The sequence below is a fragment of the Chrysemys picta genome, chromosome 2 (genome assembly GCF_011386835.1).
Source record: "Chrysemys picta bellii isolate R12L10 chromosome 2, ASM1138683v2, whole genome shotgun sequence".
Taxonomy (NCBI): domain Eukaryota; kingdom Metazoa; phylum Chordata; order Testudines; family Emydidae; genus Chrysemys; species Chrysemys picta.
This window is the reverse complement of record NC_088792.1, coordinates 153,489,747-153,507,992: the sequence shown is the minus strand read 5'-3', so window position 1 is coordinate 153,507,992 and position 18,246 is coordinate 153,489,747. Positions and strand designations below refer to the sequence as shown.

Here is an 18,246-nt window from a genome sequence, read left to right as displayed (position 1 = left end):
GCTCCCTGCAAGTATGTGACTTTCAGCCAAAATGAGAGTAGTTTTGGCACCGTCACATTCCCAGCCTTTTTTCTGTTTTAAACAGACCCTAGGTAGCTATCTCAGAGCACTGCACCATGGGCAAATAATACTCAATACATTAAGCTGAATCATTTTTTTTTTTGAGCTAGAGATGGAGGAGGCTGACTTTAAAACTGGTCGTTAATTAGTCCATGTAAAACAAAAGATTAGATTGTTCATCGGGAATGCTCACTGAGATAGAGAAAGAACTTTAATCACTCTAGGGTGCTGAAGATTTCCTATCTCCATGCACCTCCTAGCTGCTGATAAGAGAAGTATATATATAGTTGTATATGCCGTGAACTTAAGCATTTTCTAGCTGTTTCTTTGAGTATCACCCTGAGGACAAAATGAAGAACCTAGTAAGTATATTTTCTACCTTCAGTGTGATGGGTATTAGGTTACTCACGGGTGCATTCTACCTTCAGTATGATGGCTATTAAATTATGACTGTAAAGGAATTGCTCTGCTTTTTTACGGCATTACAGTGCTGGCATCTAGCTCAAATCAGACAGAGGGATTTGCAAGTCTGTTTTATTAAAGTCTATTTGCAGTAAATTTAAAAGGTGCAGCCCTGAGAGCGCTAGCGGAGACTGAAGTCATCTGGTTATCTCTAGAGCAGGTGCAGAAGCAATGCAAGCTTCCCCTCCATTGTCCTCCCAATGGGCCTCAAATGTAACTTGGAATGATCATCTGAGATGGGTAGTTAGTGTCTCTGGAGCCATCAGAGACAAATTGCTCAGCCCCCTGGAGCACTCAGTACTTAGGTGCTATGTTGACACTTCCAACAAAGGTTCCTGCGGTAGCAGCTGTGGTGATTATTTATGCAATATAGATGCCTGTCCTCTAGGAACTGGACTGTCAGCTGATTTCACATAGAACCCCGAAGCAAGACTGGATTTGAACTGGTAATGGCAGGTCCTGCAAGATTTAGTGTCATGATTAATTCTCATTCATGAAGTCAATGCGATTATTCTCATGAGTGATCATTACTGACCTGAGTGAAGCTGCGAAGGATCAGACACTTTGAAGTGGAGGGTTCTGTATTCCATTAACAATCACCTGAGCCATCCAACCCTCATCCCCTAAGAATCAGTGTGCCTGACTGATCTCCTTTACACACAGCTTGTCACTGATGTCCTGATGGCTGCATTGATCATAGATTCCGAAGTCAGAAGGGACCACGGTGATCATCTAGTCCAGGGGTCTCAAACTCAAATGACCAGGAGGGCCACATGAGGACTAGTTCATTGGCCTGAGGGCCACATCACTGACACCCCTGCCCCTCGCTGCTCCCAGCCCTGCCCCCACTCCACCCCTTCCATGAGGCCCCGCCCCTGCCCCACCTCTTTCCACCCTTCCCTGCCCCCATTCCAACCCCTTCCCCGAAGTCCCCACCCCAACTCCGCCCCCTGCCTGCCCCCAGAGGGGGCAGGAGGGGTGTGGCAGGGGCTCAGGGCAGTGAGTTGAGGTGCAGGGTGTTGCAGGGAGCTCAGGGCAGGGAGTGCAGGAGGTGTGCAGGGTGCAGCAGAGGGCTCAGGGCAGGGAGTTGCGGTGTGGGGTGCAGGAGGGGTGAGGAGTGTGGCAGGGGGTTGGGGTGCAGCAGGAGGCTCAGGGCAGGGAGTTGTGGTGTGGGGTGCAGGAGGGGTGAGGAGTGTGGCAGGGGGTCGGGGTGCAGCAGGAGGCTCAGGGCAGGGAGTTGGGGTGCAGGGTACAGGAGGGAGTACGGGGTGTGGCAGAGGATTGGGGTTCAGGCAGGGGGCTCATGGCAGGGGGTTGGGGTACAGAAGGGGTGTGGGATGCAGCAGGGGGCTCAGGGCAGGGGGTTGGGGTGCAGCAGCGGTGTGGAGTGCAACAGGGGGCTCAGGGCAGGGTGTCGGGGTGTGGGGTGCAGCGGGGGCTCTGGGCAGGGAGTTGGGGTGCAGGAGGGATGTGGGATGCGGCAGGGGACTCAGGGCAGGGGATTGGGGTGCAGGCGGGGGCTCAGGGCAGGGAGTTGGAGGGCGGGGTGCAGGAGGGCTTTGGGCTCTGGCCCGGAGCTGCTTACGTAAAGCAGCTCCGGGGTGGCAGTGGTGCACACCAGAGCCAGGGCAGGCTGCCTGCTTCCCTGCCTGCCCCAGCGCCGCACTGCTCCGCTCTGGGAAGCAGCTGGAACCATGTCCCTGCGGTCCCTGGGGGAGGGGGAACGCAGGGCTCTGCGCGCTGCTTGCTGCTCCTTCAGGTACCTCCCCCAAAGCTCCCATTGGCCACGATTCCCTGTTCCCAGCCAATGGGGGCTGCAGGGAAGGGGGGTGCCTGGAAACCAGGGCAACACACGGAGCCCTCTGCTCCCTCCCCACCCCCCAGCCGCAGGGACGTGATGCTAGCTGCTTCAGTGAGCGGCGCGGGGCTCGAGGGGGGCAATCTCGCGGGTGTAGTTTGCCCACCCCTGGCTTGAAGGTAGGCCGGGGGGGAGCGCAGACCGCTTTGGGGGGAGCGCGGGCCGCTTGGCAGGCTGCAGGAAATAGCCCTGTGGGCCTCATGCGGCCCAGGGTCCACATGTTTGAGACCCCTGATCTAGTCTGAGCTCTTGCATAACACAGGCCATAAAACTTCCTTTCCCAAAACAATTCCTCAACAAGAATTTAGAGTCTGGAGTAATTGTACTGAAGGCAGTGGAAACAGTGTCAGAGTCAGAGTCAGCTTTTAGATGGACATGGATGCTGTTATGAATTTATACTGCTTGGGCCACGCCCTGGTTCCACAAGAGTCAACAGGTGTTTTTCCCTCTGTTTCAGTGATAGGTAGATTTGTCCCTTATGCTTCCCTGCATGCCCGCATGGAATAACCACACTGTAATAATTAAAAAACACTAATGGGATATACACTGAGAATGAAGTGAATGTATCAATTATTCAAATATAGTATATTCTGTATTGCAACACTATTTCAATGTTATGAATATTGTAACATTATACTTCTGCTTTATGTTATATTGAACATGCATATATACATATACAGCACATAAAATATACGTTTTATGCTTGGGTTGCAATAATTGTGAATTCTATTATAATTATTATGTTTATATTTGAGTCTATGTTAAAAAGAAAGAGGAACAGAAAAGAGAAAAACATGGAAATAGGGCCTAATACCCTGATCATTTCAGGGTGAGAGGTGGGAAGTAAAAGTTGCTTTATGATACCTTTGCAGCTTGCAGTGCTGGCTAGGGCCAGTTTAGTCCCCAACTCCTCACTTCAGTTTAGAGCAGCCGCAAGGCTGCTCTAATGTATACTAGTTGTCTATGGCTTTAATGGACCATTGTGACACCTAGAGAACTCTAAAGTGGAGGGAGTTCTGGCCACATCACTCTTCCTCACCATCATCCCTACGCCAGGGAATACACAGGGGTGCACAGAATACCACAGCTGTACACCATTCATGGATTCCCCTTATGCAAGGGGAATTCCCAGACAGCTGGGTCTGCTTGACTTCTGATCAGTTTGCACAGCCAGTCTTTAGGTGAAATCCTAGCCCCACTGACATTGATGCAAAATTCGCACTGACTTCAGCAGGGCCAGAATCTCATGCTTTGGATTCAGTGTAATTTTGCAGATATACGCTAGCTGAGGACCTGGCCTTATGAATATAGAATTGCTAAGGTTCAGTGTTTCAAAACGGGTGTCTAATTTTTCATGCCTCCCTTACCAAGACTTAAACCTCTTTGGGACAGGGACTGTCTCTCACTATAAGTCTGTACAGCACTTAGCACATTGAGGTTCTAATGCGCTACTGTAATACAAATAATAAATAATATTTTTGAATGTCCAATTTGAGCGTCGGACCAGATGTTAAAAAAGGGAAGCAACCAAATTAGAGACTACTTCTGAAAATATAGCCTTACTGGTGACATAGACTCATCACAAGCTCCATGCACCACTTAAGCCCTCACAATAATGCATAAATAAGATATCAGCAATACATAGGCCTTTTGCTGTCCCTCTGCACAGGGACAAATTTCACCCTTAATTATTTCTAAAAGCTGGTTATTTAGCCATGTGAATGTATATTACTCTCGAACACTTCCAATATTAGAGCAAGCTTAGAGTCATTTTGAAAGAACTCCTTGCTTTGTGATGGTCTATGAGATGCTGCATAATGTGCAGAAATTCCATGGCTTTACTTTGCATGACTTGTCTCTGTTTCAGATAATCATTGGTGCTCTCCTGGGACTCTGCCTGACTCAGGCCCTGGCGGACGATGTAAGTGGATGCAAGTACTTTTCTGGCTTATCGAAACAAGTAGTAAAATCAATATCTAAACAATAAAAAACATGAAATGGGCAAAGTCCACAATATACTTCTGATCTAGATAAGACACACCGGAGAGTAAAATGGATAAATTTTGATCACGTTTATGCTGGTGTAAGTCTGGGGTAAACACATTGGAGCGGAGTCACTTTGGATTCACACTGGTATAAGTGAGATTAGAATCTGGTTTGAAGTACTCAGTTTGTACAACGGGATTTAATCAGCACTGCAGTATTCAAATTGATAGGCAGCTCCCTAGAGACTCTGCAGGTTTCCCGCTGTTATGTGAAGTACTTTGTATTCATTTATGGTCTGGCTTTCGTCCCCCTAAAATTACAATATGACGTGTCTGAGGCGCATACTGACTATGATTTGGCAGGGGGAGGTAAATATTGCTCTCTTTTCCAGGGCCATGAAAGGCCCCTTGACAGCATCATCATGATGCTTCTGTAGCACCAAAGAGATGAGGCAGGCACCAGGCACCAGCCTGGAACAGCGTCTGCCTCCTCCGCAGGGACCCCCTGCCCAGCAGAATGCAGGGGATGGAGCAGAGGGAAGGCACAAAGACTGCGGATTTTATAGTGATTGTTCCTGCATGGTGGAGCATGGGGAAACTGGTTGATACATTGGGTCTCATAGCTACTTCGTGGCTTGGGAAGAGGCTTCTTTCCCACGCCCCTGTCCAGCAGTTCAGGCATGGCTGAAGATTTGACCCTTCGTGAATGAATATAATTCCCATTCATATTAATGGGTGATACCTACAGGTTGAGCAAAGAATCTTATGCACAGCTGGCCAAATTCTTCACCCAGTTACACTGGCAAGGCCCATTCATTTCAACTTGTGACACAGGAGCATTTGACCCAATATTTACTCTATTAATGAGGTTCCAAAGTCCTTACCCAGGCCAAATTCCCATTGAAATCCGGTGGGTTTTGCCCTGGGTGAGACTACAGTGAAACTGTATCATTCTTATTCATGCTGTTCTGTTTCATTTAGTCCGTCAATGAAAACAACCAAGAAAACGATGGTGGAAACAGCCACCAGAACGTGAACATCAACAACCAAGACCACATTGCCAATATCAACAGCTACAATGGTTGGAAGGGTTGGGCTGCAGTCTGGGATTACAGCAAGGTCAGGATACAGTAAGAACATGGGTGTTCATAATGACTGGAGTGCTTACATCACTTGTCATCCAAAGTGATCTGCAAATGGAAGGGAAATGTCATTATCCCTGTTTTACTGATGGGGAAACTGAGGCAGAGAGCAGGGAAGTGACTTGCTCAAGGTCACAAAGCATAATCAGTGGCAGAGCTGGGATGGAACTCAGGGGTGAAATCCTGGCTCCATTGAAGCGTTTGGCAAAACCCCCATCTACTTCAGTGGGACCTCAGATTCCTAACTCCCGGTGTATTGTCATATCCACTGTATCGTGCTGCTCTCGATATACCACAGTTGACATATTGGAATGGACAAAGGTTTACCCCCTACTCCTCCTCCACCTATAAGAGCCACTTGTCAATTACTACATGCCAAGGAGAAATGTATTCCTGACTCCAGCTATTAATCAGTTATTGCTCTTGTCACCCAAAGTCCACTGAAGCCGATGTAAACATTCTCATGGACATCAGTGGGCTCTGGATCAGACTCCTGAAATGTAAGAATGCAGCTTGCCCTGACTCAGCGTTCCACCCTGTATTTTACACATCTGCACTTTATATCCTCTGGGCCAGAGGTTGATCAGCCCTTGCATGGACATGTACAGACTTTGTGTAAATTGCACAGTCTAATCCAAAATTGTTTTCAGTCTGTGGCTGACAGCACGTTGCACAAATTCAAGTCATGTCGGTTGGACTTTTTGTACTACTATAACTATTTCTGTAGGGGTGTAATTTTTTTCAACCAAAATAGTTATATCACTGCCACCCCTGTGTGGGAACAGCAAGACCTGTATAAAGGTGACATATACTGGGATAGCTCATTCCTCTTCCTGTACACAAACACTGTGTTGGTATAAAGCACCTTTATATCAATATAACTATGTCCACGCAAGGATTTTATCACGTTAACTGTACTGGTACAACCTTCTAAAGTAGACAAGTCATTAACAATAAATAAAAAATCTGCAAAAATATATTCCATCACAATGAATTCCATGCAACTTTCAGATCAGCTATAAAACTGAGGTTCTGACCACTTGGAGTTATTAAAGATCCCGTGGCATTTGTTTTTTTATATTAAAATTCCAAGTGGGAGAATTCCCTTTTTCTTAATTCGGTTAGATGTAGTATTCTTATTTGTTTCTTGTCCTAAACTGCTATTGTAGTGTTGCTATTAGCAGTAAAAGACCTGTTTTATTTTATTCCAGTGATGGCTACATTTTAATGTCAGGTGAAATAATATCTATATAGTTGGCATATCAATTTGGAAAGAACTTTGGAATCTTTTGGCTCCAGGGAATTTGGTTCATACATAGGCATAAAGGAGCACAGAGTACGATAGATGAGATTAAGGCAAAAAAGATACAGCACTTTCATCACTGGAGCAATGTTTTAGTTAAAAGGTGCTACACAGAATCAGATAAGTAATCATTCACATCGATGTTATGTAATATACATGTCAGCAGTTTCTTCTTTGTTTTAAAGGAACTTTTTGCCACCAGGCTGTTCAACAAGAGGGCTTGCATTGTTGCAAAGATGAATAAAGATGCATTCCCAAGTCTGGAGAAACTCAGCAAGTTCAAGGACCAGAAGGTGAGAGGTCAATACATATGAGGAAATGTTAGTCAAAACAAACCCTTTTAGAAACAGAGCACAATCCAGCTCCTACTGAAGTCAATGGGAGTTTTGCCACTGGGATCAGTGGAAGAGTCCACAGCTCTTAAATTCAGTGCAGTCGCATCAGTTTAAAAGTGGTATAAAAGAGTGGAGAATCACGTCCACACTCTCTAAAATGCTCAATGGGACAGAAAAGCATGGCGATCTGGGTCTATGACGTATTGTATTCCATATATTGGGCCTGAGTCTTCTCTCACTTACATTTGTGAAAAGCAGCGTTACGCCAAAGTGGAGTTACATCAGTACAAAACAGACATAATTGAGATCAGAACCTATAGGTTTACACCCATTGTATTAATACAACAATATTAAGAAGTTGCATTGTCCTCTTCAGTTTAGTTTTGTATCATTAGCTGTATGCGTAAGTTCTGAAAAGTTATTCAAATACTGCTATGTACACCATGTTAGGCTGTTCTTCAAACACATAGCACATTCTTATCTCAGACAGAATAGAATGCTGTTAACCTGGGCATGTCTTCATCTTAATACATTTACAATCTATTTCTTTTTCATGGGCCAGATTCTCAGCTGGGCCAACAACTTACAATGAGCAGTTTATTTGGTGAATGGGACCTTTCTCCCCTTATTCATGAAATATCCACAAATGCACTGCAATTTTCATGAATTTATTCACTATTCAAAAATTATTTGATGAATGCCTTGGTGAAATTCACTCCTATGCATAGGACCAGTCTGAGGCCTAAACACCACTTGGATTCTGTTTGAGTTATATGGGTCATAAATGGCGTCTAAGCCTTGTGTTGTCTCTCTACACAAGGGTAAATTTCACCCTGCATGAACAAATTTGCAGTCTATTGATTGTTACACAACTACCCACTGAGAGTATCCCTTTAAGTATTCGATAAACCAGCTGTATGACTGGCTACAGTCACATGGTTTTGGTACTATTCCCTAATTGGTTGACCTAAGACCAGCTGCTCAGCTAGTGAATATCAGCACAGCTTCACCGACTTTAAGAGAGCTATGCTAATTTACACCAGGTATGGATCTCTTAAGAATTTACTTCTGCTGGGACCCAAAATCAATGTTTCCTCGCCAAATATATTTTGTTTCAAGGTCTTTGTGTGTCATGGGGCACTCTCATCACTAGAGCGCCCCCTCAGGTCAGGATGTGGCATTGCAGGGAATCTTTCCACTCTTGTGTACCCTTTATCAGCTAATCTGGTTCTGCAGTCTTCTTCTGGGTGACTCAGCCCTCTGGGCAGGTCACACTTAAAGTTCAGTCCCCTTTTGAGGTAACAGAAGCCCAGCTGTAGTTGGTCAGGCCCCCACACTAGCTTTGCTCAGCTGGCCTCTTCAAAACCCCTTTGCCCAGCTCTTCACTGGGCCACCAGTGAAGTCCTTCCAAATCAAACAGGACTTAACAGAATCACACTCTTTGTTCGCAGAATACCAGGTCCCAGGGCTTCTCCCTGGGCCTCTCTGTAGAACTCAAAACTACAAGCAAAATTAAACACGACCAAAGCTTCTTCTGCCCCTCTCCAGGCCTGGGCCTCTTGTCTCTCTTGGGCTCCTTTCCAGCTCCCTGTTCCTGATGTGGAGCATCACCCCCAGGACTGGCACCCTGGAGTGGCGTTCCTTGTTCCAGGAGTTAGTGCCACTCCTGCGTCTCAGCTCTCCAGTTACATCCCACCATGACTGCTTTCCTCCACACCCAGCTCCTGACTTGGTTCCCTTAAGCCTTTTTATTATGAGGTCCAGGTGTTGGCCATATGAACACCTGACCCCATTAGTCCTGCCCACTCAGGCTGGGAGGCAGTTAATTACGGTACAGATGAGGCTGTCTCTACTTCCCCTTAAAGGAGTCAGTCACCCTGTGGAAAAATTTGTTTTGATACAGACAAATCTTCACTTACTCAGTCGCCCACAGAACAAAAATGAGAACAGTTGTGAGCAAAATCATGCAAAATTTCATTCAGAAGTCACCAAAGTATTGGTAAATTGACTCCAAGGAAACTTAAACATGTGCTTAAAATTAATGACATCCTTAAGTGCTGACCTGCACAAAGGTTAGAGCTGGATGGAAAATTGGTTTCTTTTGTGTGGAGAATTTCAACTTTTTTTGAAAAACCAAAACTGAAAAATTTTGTCCAAAAACCTTTTGGTTTTGGGGTAAAATGTTTTTGGCTTTCAGCCAAAAGCTTTCAGTTTTCAGGTGTTCAGTTTTTAAGCAAAATGCCATTTTTTTGGGCAGGAAGCAGATGCTTTTCATGAAAATTTTTGTTGAGTCCAAAACTCAGTTTTCAGTCAAAAAGCAGTTTTGATCGAACATTTTCAACCCTCCATAGTAAAGATGCTTTCCTGGGTCAAGGCCAGACATCCAGGTGACACAAATGAACACTCACATATAGCTTAAGGATGCCTATTGATTGTATTCTTCACATTCTGCTATGGTATAGCCAGCCAAGGGTACGCCACCACCACCTTTCTTGAGATTCTCGATCACCAAGACGCGCGTCAGGAATGTTGCCCAGTTCGGAAGGTCCATTGGCAATCTCTGTAAAGGAGTCCCTACGTACTACGCACAACAGGATCAGGGTGAGCACTTTTGCCTGAGTGTTTAGAACATGATAATGCATGAAAAAGGGGAATGTGGATTATTGCATTGAATGGGGACTGGATGAGATTGATAATGGGCTAGAGAAACTTGTATTTCTAGGGCATTGTTCAGCTGCTCTCGGAAGCCACTTTCTCACTAAGCAGTATAATGAATTGATCTCTTAAGTATCTCGTTATATTCTAACCATTTCTCATCTTTTCTTTTTCCCTTAAAGGAGGAGCCCTGTTGTTTGAGTCTCAAGGCTGTGCTGATGCTGGAATCCTGGGCCTGTTTGGCATTTACCTGTGTGGCAACATCTCAGGTTGCTAAGCTTAGCTGTTGGTCATCATTCAGGAGCCTCATTGCATTGGGTTTTTTATTCTCTGTTCACGTTATCCGTCTCTTTAGTTCTATTTTTAGAAATATACCATTTCATACTTTCCATTGTTTGATTTCAAGTTTGGCCTCCAACTGTTAAATAAAGTGCTTTCATGAAAGGGATTGTGCCTGACTTTCTTTTTTTCCTCTCAGAGTTTAATAAAAAGGATATTGGCTGGAAGTTAAAACACCAAGCTAGCGTCATGCCCCACACTGCTGCCTTATTCTGCTTTTCATTCTCTGCCTTGCTGCAAAAATATTGGCCATGAAGTATAATGAGAGAGGACCTGTGTATTGATATAGACCTAAATCCTAGGAGAGCCACAGACACAGGTTTGATGTCATTTTGTTCAGAGAACTGCAGCAGCCCAGAAGCACTTTCACTTTCACAGCACTAGCGTTCCAGTAGTAGTGGGTTCTCCAGTTGTAACAGCATGGGAGTCTTAAAGGGAGTGCACAGGCAGTAAAAATACAAACCCAGTTATACAGTCAAATTCAGATTAAGATACCAGATACATGCAAATTAATTATTTTAAAATACTTTATTAAATAATAATTCTAGACTAATGTCTATCTATCTTATTTTTGTGCATCCAGCACATGTCTTAGGGGACTGTGCAGGATAATTCCCCAAAGGCCTTTTTCAGTCTTAGCACCATAACAGATTTTAAACCAGCATCCCCTGAGCAACATAACCAGACACTTATAGATTGAAGATCCAGTGTAATAAAGCCTAAATTAATAGACACAACCAGTTTCTATGTCTTTAGGTGACTGGATGGCTCAAGGAATTGGGAATATGTAGGCAGACTTTCACATCTACATTATCAGTTCAAAGATAGTCTGTGTCAGTGGTGATAACCACATATAATTAACATTTGGAGGCTGTTTCATGGCCTGTGTAAAACAAGTGGAAGGTCCCAGTTAGAGATGGTCGGGAATTTTCCACTGAAACATTTCTTACTAAAAAACGCCTATCTGTCAACAACAAAACTGTTTGTGAAACAGGAACAGTTTCGATGAATCTCCCAATCTGAAATTTTGTTGGCAAAAAAAAGTTTCAGAATTGTTGAAATGAAAAGTTTTTACTTTTGAAATGAAAAGTTTCAGTTTTTCAAGTTGAAATGACTTTTCAGTTACAAATTTTAGCAAATGTAGACAAGAAAGGGTTTAAAAAGTCCAAAATTGAAATAAAACATTTAGAATTTATCTAAGCAAAATGTTTCAATTAACCTGAACTGGGTTTTTTTTTTTGTTGGTTTGTCAGTTCATGACAATTTTCAAGATTTTGACTTTTTGCCCTGATTTGGGGTAGGAAATTTTTTCAAAATCTTGGAAAATTGTCATAGGGCGGGAAGACCATTTCTTACCCAACACTGGTCCCAGGCCAGTTTCTAAAGTACAGCTGTCCACATTACAAATCCCTTCAACTGAATAGCTCCTCTTGATGGTACCCTTAGAGAGAGCCCAAAGACTGAGTGGAGAATGAACTTCCTTCTCACCCTTCCAGCAATATTGAGGCACTTTGGCAGGACAAGATGGGGAAGTTTTCTCAGGCTGTTCCTCTTCTCTGGACCAATAGAGGACCTTGCACTCCAAGACTGTCAATCCTGCACTTTTCACCAGCACTGGGTTCACTGTAAAATATTATTAAATAGAAAATCCTATCTCTTGGAGACACATACACAAATATTCCTGGATTTAATTGCCAGCCTTGAACCCTCTAGATACATTTTTCTGGATCACCAAAGTCCTGCAGCCTGTTGTGAATAAGATTAATTTGTCTAACAGAACAGTTTCATCATCAGAAGATAAAATGCTCCTTTAATAAGTGACAGATGGTTTGATAAGCTGCCAGATTTGAAAATAACTAGGTTAGGAAATTATCCAATTCCCCGGACTCCTAAGTATGCTCTGCTCACTGGCAGCCCTTCAAGGGTCAGTAGGCTGCATTTTCCGACTCTAAAATATACATTCCTCCCAAACACTGCAAATATTAATTCCCTCACTGAAATCTAAGAGACAGGGCTGTAGCTATGCTATGCTACCTTGTGTCCTTCAGTTCCCCTTGCAAGCTGCCCTCTGGGAAAACATGTCAAGTGCACTTAGCAATAGGCACAGCTTTTAAAATTGGTGCTGAGGAAAGGATTCTTTATAATCTGGGAAGTAAGCTTTTTGGGGCACATATCTTTTCGTTCTGTGTTTGTACAGCACCTAGCACCTGGTCCTTGACTAGGGCCCTAATTGCTACTACAACACAATTATTATTATTAATAATAATAATAATGATGATGATAAATTATGGTGAGATTTCAAAGACTATAAGTAAATTAGGTAGGCCCCTTTGAAAATTGCAATCTAAGTCAGTGAGGAATCTGAAATGCACTGCAAAACAAAGGGTCCCATCCAAACTTTTCCCTGGTTGGGATGGTGTTCACATTCAATGTCTGATTCATCTCACAATAAAAATAGGGATTGACTGTAATCTTCCAGATCTAAACTTTCTCAAAGTTTGATGATGTTAAGGTCTGGGGTTTTGGTTCAGACGAATCTCTAAAAGCAACATTTAAATAAAACATTCTAAAAGGAGTCCTGAAGTATTAAAGATGTGGCTGCTAGTTTGGATGACATCTATCTATCTATCTATCTATCTATCTATCTATCTATCTATCTATCTATCTATCTATCTATCTCAATATTTCTAGCCATGACATTTATGGAGTGCCAGTCACTGAAGTATCTAGATGCTGACTTCACTGGGGAGTTTTGTCTGTAAAAAACCCTGCAAAGTTGAGCTCACATTGTGTATGACACATTGCATGCTGAAAAGATGAATGGACCCAGGATAGCTTTATTTTGCTTTGGAGGGAAGCATAAAAGCACAAAAATAAGAGGAGAGGGGATTCATTTAGTTGTGTGCTGCTTGTTTTGTAAAAGAAACACAAGGCAGTTGGAATGTTTCATTCTTTTATTAGTAGATCATAGTTTGCAGAAAGATCGGGAGAGGCTGATTATCTGGAACAATGAGATCTATCCCAATTTAATAACGTTGCTCGTGGCTTACAAAGTATGAGAGCACCTGGAAAATAATAAGCCCATTCCAAGCAATGGCACTGCCAGGGTTATGTCTAAACATCGATCTTTCCGCAGATTGAAATGCCCAAAATGCCCAGGATTCCTGCCTTAGCACAACCACCAGCTCTTATGGCACCTAAACAGGAAACAAGGACACAAATACATTTTCAGTGACAATTCTCCAAAATTAAGCAAAAAAATAAAATAAAATAAAATAAAATAAAATACAAGTATAGGACTTGATTGTCAGTTAGGGTTCAGCTCAACACACATTTTAGACTCCAAATGATGTGTGTGGGAGTTGGATCAGACTCTTATGGTGCAACTCAAATGGGGGAGATGCAAATGCAGCTTTAAGCCACCTTTCTGTGCTTCTGGTCCTGGGCCAGCCATGTGTCAAGCCAGTGCTCTGGCATAAGTTAGACCTACTATAGCCATTGGCAGGGGATCAGTAAAGAACAAAGGAATCTTGGCTCCCCCACTTCCCATGGCCACATCCTCTATGCCAGCAGCAGGGTGTAATGGAGGAACATCAATAGGGGCTCCAGAAAGTGCTACCTTTGTCTGCCTTGCAAGATAGATCCTGGGCCGCCACTCCAGCAAATCCATCTTGTTACTAAATTGTGGAGTGCAGAGATGAGCCCAAGCGGTCATTTTATATTCAGCAAGAGAGGGAGGACAGTACAGCGATTAGGGTATTAACCTTGGACTTGGGAGACCTGGTTTAATTTCCTGCTCCGCCAGAGACTTCCTGTGTGACCTTGGGCAAGTCACTTAAGGAGTTATCCTAACTTCTTTTGAGCATTCCACCCTTAGCCTCTCTCTGCTTTGGTTACCCATCGATAAAATGGGGGATAATATCACTGACTTAGATCCCAAGGAAATATGCGAAAGATTGTGAGGTGCTCAGGAACTATGGCTCACATCAGAACCAGAGATAGAACTAGGAAAAACAGCTTCTTTAAGACTCGGTGCCTTCTAAAGAATTTGGTTTCATTCTTGTTACTCACCTTCAACCTTGCGAACCTTGTAGACAGGCACACCCTTGCAGAGTTTCTCAATGGGTTTACCAAAGGTAAACCACTCCTTGATTTCACCAAATATAGAATCACTGGGTTCATATTGCACCCACAGGTTTTTTTGGGAAAACATCTTGTTCATCATCTTAAAGGAGAAAATATTAAAATATAGTTAGCAAGGCATCTTATTCCTTAATCTTCTGTAACATCCTTGTGAGAAAACCCACCCACCTCTAACAAATTTCCTCTAGCCACATACAAAGCGTCATCTACAGAAGTAACAGATTGCTAATTACAAAGAAGGAAATAGTCACAAAGTTCACTGAAGAATACCGGTAATTATATACACATAGCAAAAATGAACTGCATTAATAAAATACTTAATCATGATTAATAATAATATAGAACAGCCATATAGTTTTACACTTTGGCAGCTTTCACTTTGTTTTCCATGTTCACCCTCCTAATCTGTACAGTTATTATAAATATATGAAGTAATTTTGCTATGAATATGTTACTGTTCACCTGTCATATAAGAGGCCGAATTCTGAAATTCCCACTCAAGCCAAATCCCTATTGATTTCAGTGAACGTTTTGCCTGTATAAGAACTTCATGGGTTGGTCCAAGTAAACTGATGACCAGATGTTCAGAGACTCTGGCATGCTAACTAGTTATGCAATCCCCGAGCATGCTCAAATAAATTTGTTAGTCTGTAAGGTGCACAAGTACTCCTTGTTCTTTTTGCTGATACAGACTAACATGGCTACCTCTCTGAAACCTGCATCACTGTAGTATCAAAGTCTCTCTTTTGTTATCACCGGTCTAATAAGAAAGACTCCTAAGAAAAGAGAGTATTCCAGATGGCAGTACCCTTTACTTCCATCACACCACCTCTCTAACGTGACTTGCTTGTATATAGTACATAATACTTCAGAGAATTACCTGTTTCTCGTAAGCAAGCCGTCCAATTTCTTCCAGCTCTGGGATATATCCTTTCTCCATTTTCAAGATAAAACAGGCCCTCCGGGAAAACAGCCTTGTAGCAATATATCCCTGTGATATACAAGAGCAGGTTCATAATTTGAAAACAGTTACTGCCACCCAGTTGTTAATTCTCTTTGTATGCTGAGCCAAATTTTGCTCTGAGCTGCAATAGTGTAAATGCAGAGTGAATTCATGGACTTCAATGGAGTTACTCTGCATTCACACTATTGTAACTAGGAACAGAATATATATCTCTGTGTTTATTTCTATGTACAGTTCTAAGGGCAAAATTTATCTTTTCTTCATTTTGTATTTCTGTTGCATTGCATAGACATATGAATAAACCAAAGAGTTGGATGACTAAAATAGACATCGTTTAAGGATTATTCATGAGGAGGAAGAAGAGGTATCAAGCTAGTTTACTGTGTTTAAAAAGAAAAAAAATATTGAGATGATTTTGAGTCAAGACAGATTTTTGGTTTCACTTACATGTTTGTAGTCAAAAATGGTATCAGAGGAGCACATCCCAGCATGGACATGGATATCAGCAATATGAAGTTCATTGCTAATAGTCACGGTTTGCTGGACATAGTCACCGTTTGTTCCTGGGAGGCTATAGATCTGAGTACAAAACACAAAATATGTGATAGTCGCCTTTTTCACTCATCTGAAAAGTGCAACATAAAAGACAGTATTTTACCTGTTATGATTCCAGGGCTAATGAAGTCAAAGAACTAAAATGAGTCTGATTTTTATTTACGCTATGGCCCTTTTGCATCACTTTGGCAGTACAAGGCCCCTTTACGCTACCAAAGGGGCCTTACTGTAAGTAAGAATCAGGCCTGCTGCATCTTGCTTCACTAAGGGATGATTAAGGAGGGAGATACTATCTATATATGACATGAAATATTAAGAAAGGGGAGACATTTTTTAGAAGGGAGATAACCAGGAGCAACGGTTTATAAAGTGAACACAATTATTTGGGACGTATAAAGCAGCAATAATTTCTTCATGGCAAGATCTATTGGACTGTGGATTATTCTTGCCTAGGAAGTGTTGCGCTCGCAAATATCTATACTGTAGGGAATAATCCTGAACTGATTTAGTGGGATGGAAGGAGGTGACCTCACAGGTCTTTTTCTTCTTTGGGGCCTTATCTAACAGTCCTTCCTCAGGCAAGTGTCAATGGGAATTCTTCCTGAGTAATGACAGCAGGATTGGCTCCTTAATTTATAGGATTGTCTGGTTTGGCGAAGATTACCTTTTCCTTTGTGCTCAGCAATAAGCATTTTATTAACTTTCTCAGTGCTTTTCTTCCTGGTTACTCCATTTCTCCAGGCACCTAATGCATTGCAAATGAATACTAGGCAGTACAAAGCATTGGCAGTCTACTTACTTCATATGAATAAGCTTGAGTCCAGAAGACTCCCAGCACAGCAATTACTGTAGCCTGAAAAAGAAATAACAGCATTCATATGCAATAGAAACACTAAAAACCACCATGACACATGGATAGAGTTCAGGCCAAAACTCAGAGCTTGCAGAATTAATGAATCAAGGGAAGCTATTTTATTCCCAAGGCTTGAAAAAATTATCCACTTTGCATTGCATGCAGATTATCTGAAAATAATTACATTTTCCAATTGTAAGTTTCTCCTGGTTACATTTCATTTTGCTTGTATCACTGTGAAACTTTATAAAAACTGCTTAATCTTAAAGGGAACCCAAAAAAGAATTTAAAAAAATTCTACTTGTGAACTTGTTTACTTTTTTATGGTATTATGGTATCTATTCTATCTATCTACTTTGTGATTGTTTTGATACTTGTGTTTTTGTCTTAGAAATATTAGGAATCCCAAACCTACTGTTCCCTAGTTTTGTTGGAGGACCTGTTGGTGGGGTCTCAAAGTACATCAGCTCTCACGCCTCAGCTGAAGGGAAGAAGGAATTTAACAAACACTTTCTTCCTCCAAAATGTTAGTCATTTATATTAATTATGCGTTAACAAAAACAAGCAAAAACTTTTAGATGGTCAGACCCAAAATCCCTGCCCCTTTCCATTGGAACTAGAAGCATATCCAGATTTTGATCGCCCACAAAATCTGGGATATTTATATCTGGTGGATTGATGATTCCCTAATTGCCCACAGCACGGTTTCTTATACCTTCCTCTGAAAAAATCTGGTGCTGGTCACTGTCTGAGACTGGTACGACTATAATGACCACAGGTCAGATCTAGTATGGAATTTCCTAGATTCCCATATTTGGTTGAGGCCTACTTTACTAGATAAAATATTACAAAGTCCAGTCCAAAGTCTAAATTTAAAAAATGTACCTTGCTAAATATTTTCTATCAGACAGTAATATTCATGTGCATTTTACCATTCCTTGTCTGACTTTGTCTGAGACATTTCTCACACTTTTGTCTGTGTAAAAATTTTGTAAATTCAGTTTTCTTAATTATTTCATTCAGAAAACAACAGACAATACTTTTCCCTTTAAGAAGTTACATTTTTCTTGCTATTCAAAAATTACATTGATTGCTTCCAAAAATATTTCTTGATTCCTCTAAAAAATGATAGCAAAATTTAGCAATGAAACATGCTTACGTTCGGGCTCAATCCTGCATCCCTTGTTAATGCATGAGTCCCACTGATTTCAAGGAGATTACTGCAGCACAAAGAATGCAGGACAGTACCTTCTTGTTGTACCAGCAAATGAAACATGAAACATAATTATTCTCAAAACAGTGCTAACTTCACTGAACACTCTTGCTTCTAGTCAAAAAGAATTCACATTTTTATATAAATAGTAGCTTTTAAAAATAATTACAACTGCAATAAAGGACAAATATACTCACAACTGTGTTCATTTTTCTTTCGGATAAGAACAAGAAGTTGTGGATAAAATGGAAAAAAATTGCAGAGACCTGTAACTTTTATATCTTGCTATAGGTGTGGGAAGCACTTTACAGAAATATGCGTTGTGACTTCAGTGATTCCATATCTACATGCCACACCATGGTAAACTGCTTTATCTGAA

At 42.1% G+C, this 18,246-nt stretch overlaps 2 protein-coding genes across 2 annotated transcripts; one reads left to right on the top strand and one right to left on the bottom strand.

The window, feature by feature from the left end:
• Nucleotides 1-334: 334 nt before the first annotated feature.
• On the top strand, nucleotides 335-10,225 carry LOC103306124 (gastrokine-1-like). The gene is made up of 6 exons (XM_008168683.4): nucleotides 335-422; nucleotides 4,248-4,301; nucleotides 5,347-5,484; nucleotides 6,996-7,103; nucleotides 9,608-9,746; nucleotides 9,983-10,225. The coding sequence occupies exons 1-6, from the start codon at nucleotides 411-413 to the stop codon at nucleotides 10,075-10,077; spliced, it is 546 nt and encodes a 181-aa protein (XP_008166905.3). The 5' UTR covers nucleotides 335-410; the 3' UTR covers nucleotides 10,078-10,225.
• Nucleotides 10,226-13,096: 2,871 nt separating this feature from the next.
• GKN2 (gastrokine 2) lies at nucleotides 13,097-18,246 on the bottom strand. The gene is made up of 6 exons (XM_008168674.3): nucleotides 18,065-18,246; nucleotides 16,601-16,654; nucleotides 15,694-15,825; nucleotides 15,163-15,273; nucleotides 14,211-14,364; nucleotides 13,097-13,336 (listed from the first exon to the last, which is right to left on the bottom strand). Exons 1-6 carry the CDS (start codon nucleotides 18,074-18,076, stop codon nucleotides 13,254-13,256), a joined length of 546 nt encoding a protein of 181 aa, XP_008166896.1. The 5' UTR covers nucleotides 18,077-18,246; the 3' UTR covers nucleotides 13,097-13,253.

Bases quoted from the DNA above. Each gene is read 5' to 3' on its own strand.
- LOC103306124 (XM_008168683.4), top strand. The intron at 7,104-9,607 runs GTGAGAGGTCAA...GCTATGGTATAG, and splicing joins GCAAGTTCAAGGACCAGAAG to CCAGCCAAGGGTACGCCACC. The intron at 9,747-9,982 runs GTGAGCACTTTT...TTTCCCTTAAAG, and splicing joins CTACGCACAACAGGATCAGG to GAGGAGCCCTGTTGTTTGAG.
- GKN2 (XM_008168674.3), bottom strand. The intron at 15,274-15,693 runs GTAAGTGAAACC...TGTATATCACAG, and splicing joins CCATTTTTGACTACAAACAT to GGATATATTGCTACAAGGCT. The intron at 14,365-15,162 runs GTAATTCTCTGA...TTCTCCTTTAAG, and splicing joins GGCTTGCTTACGAGAAACAG to ATGATGAACAAGATGTTTTC.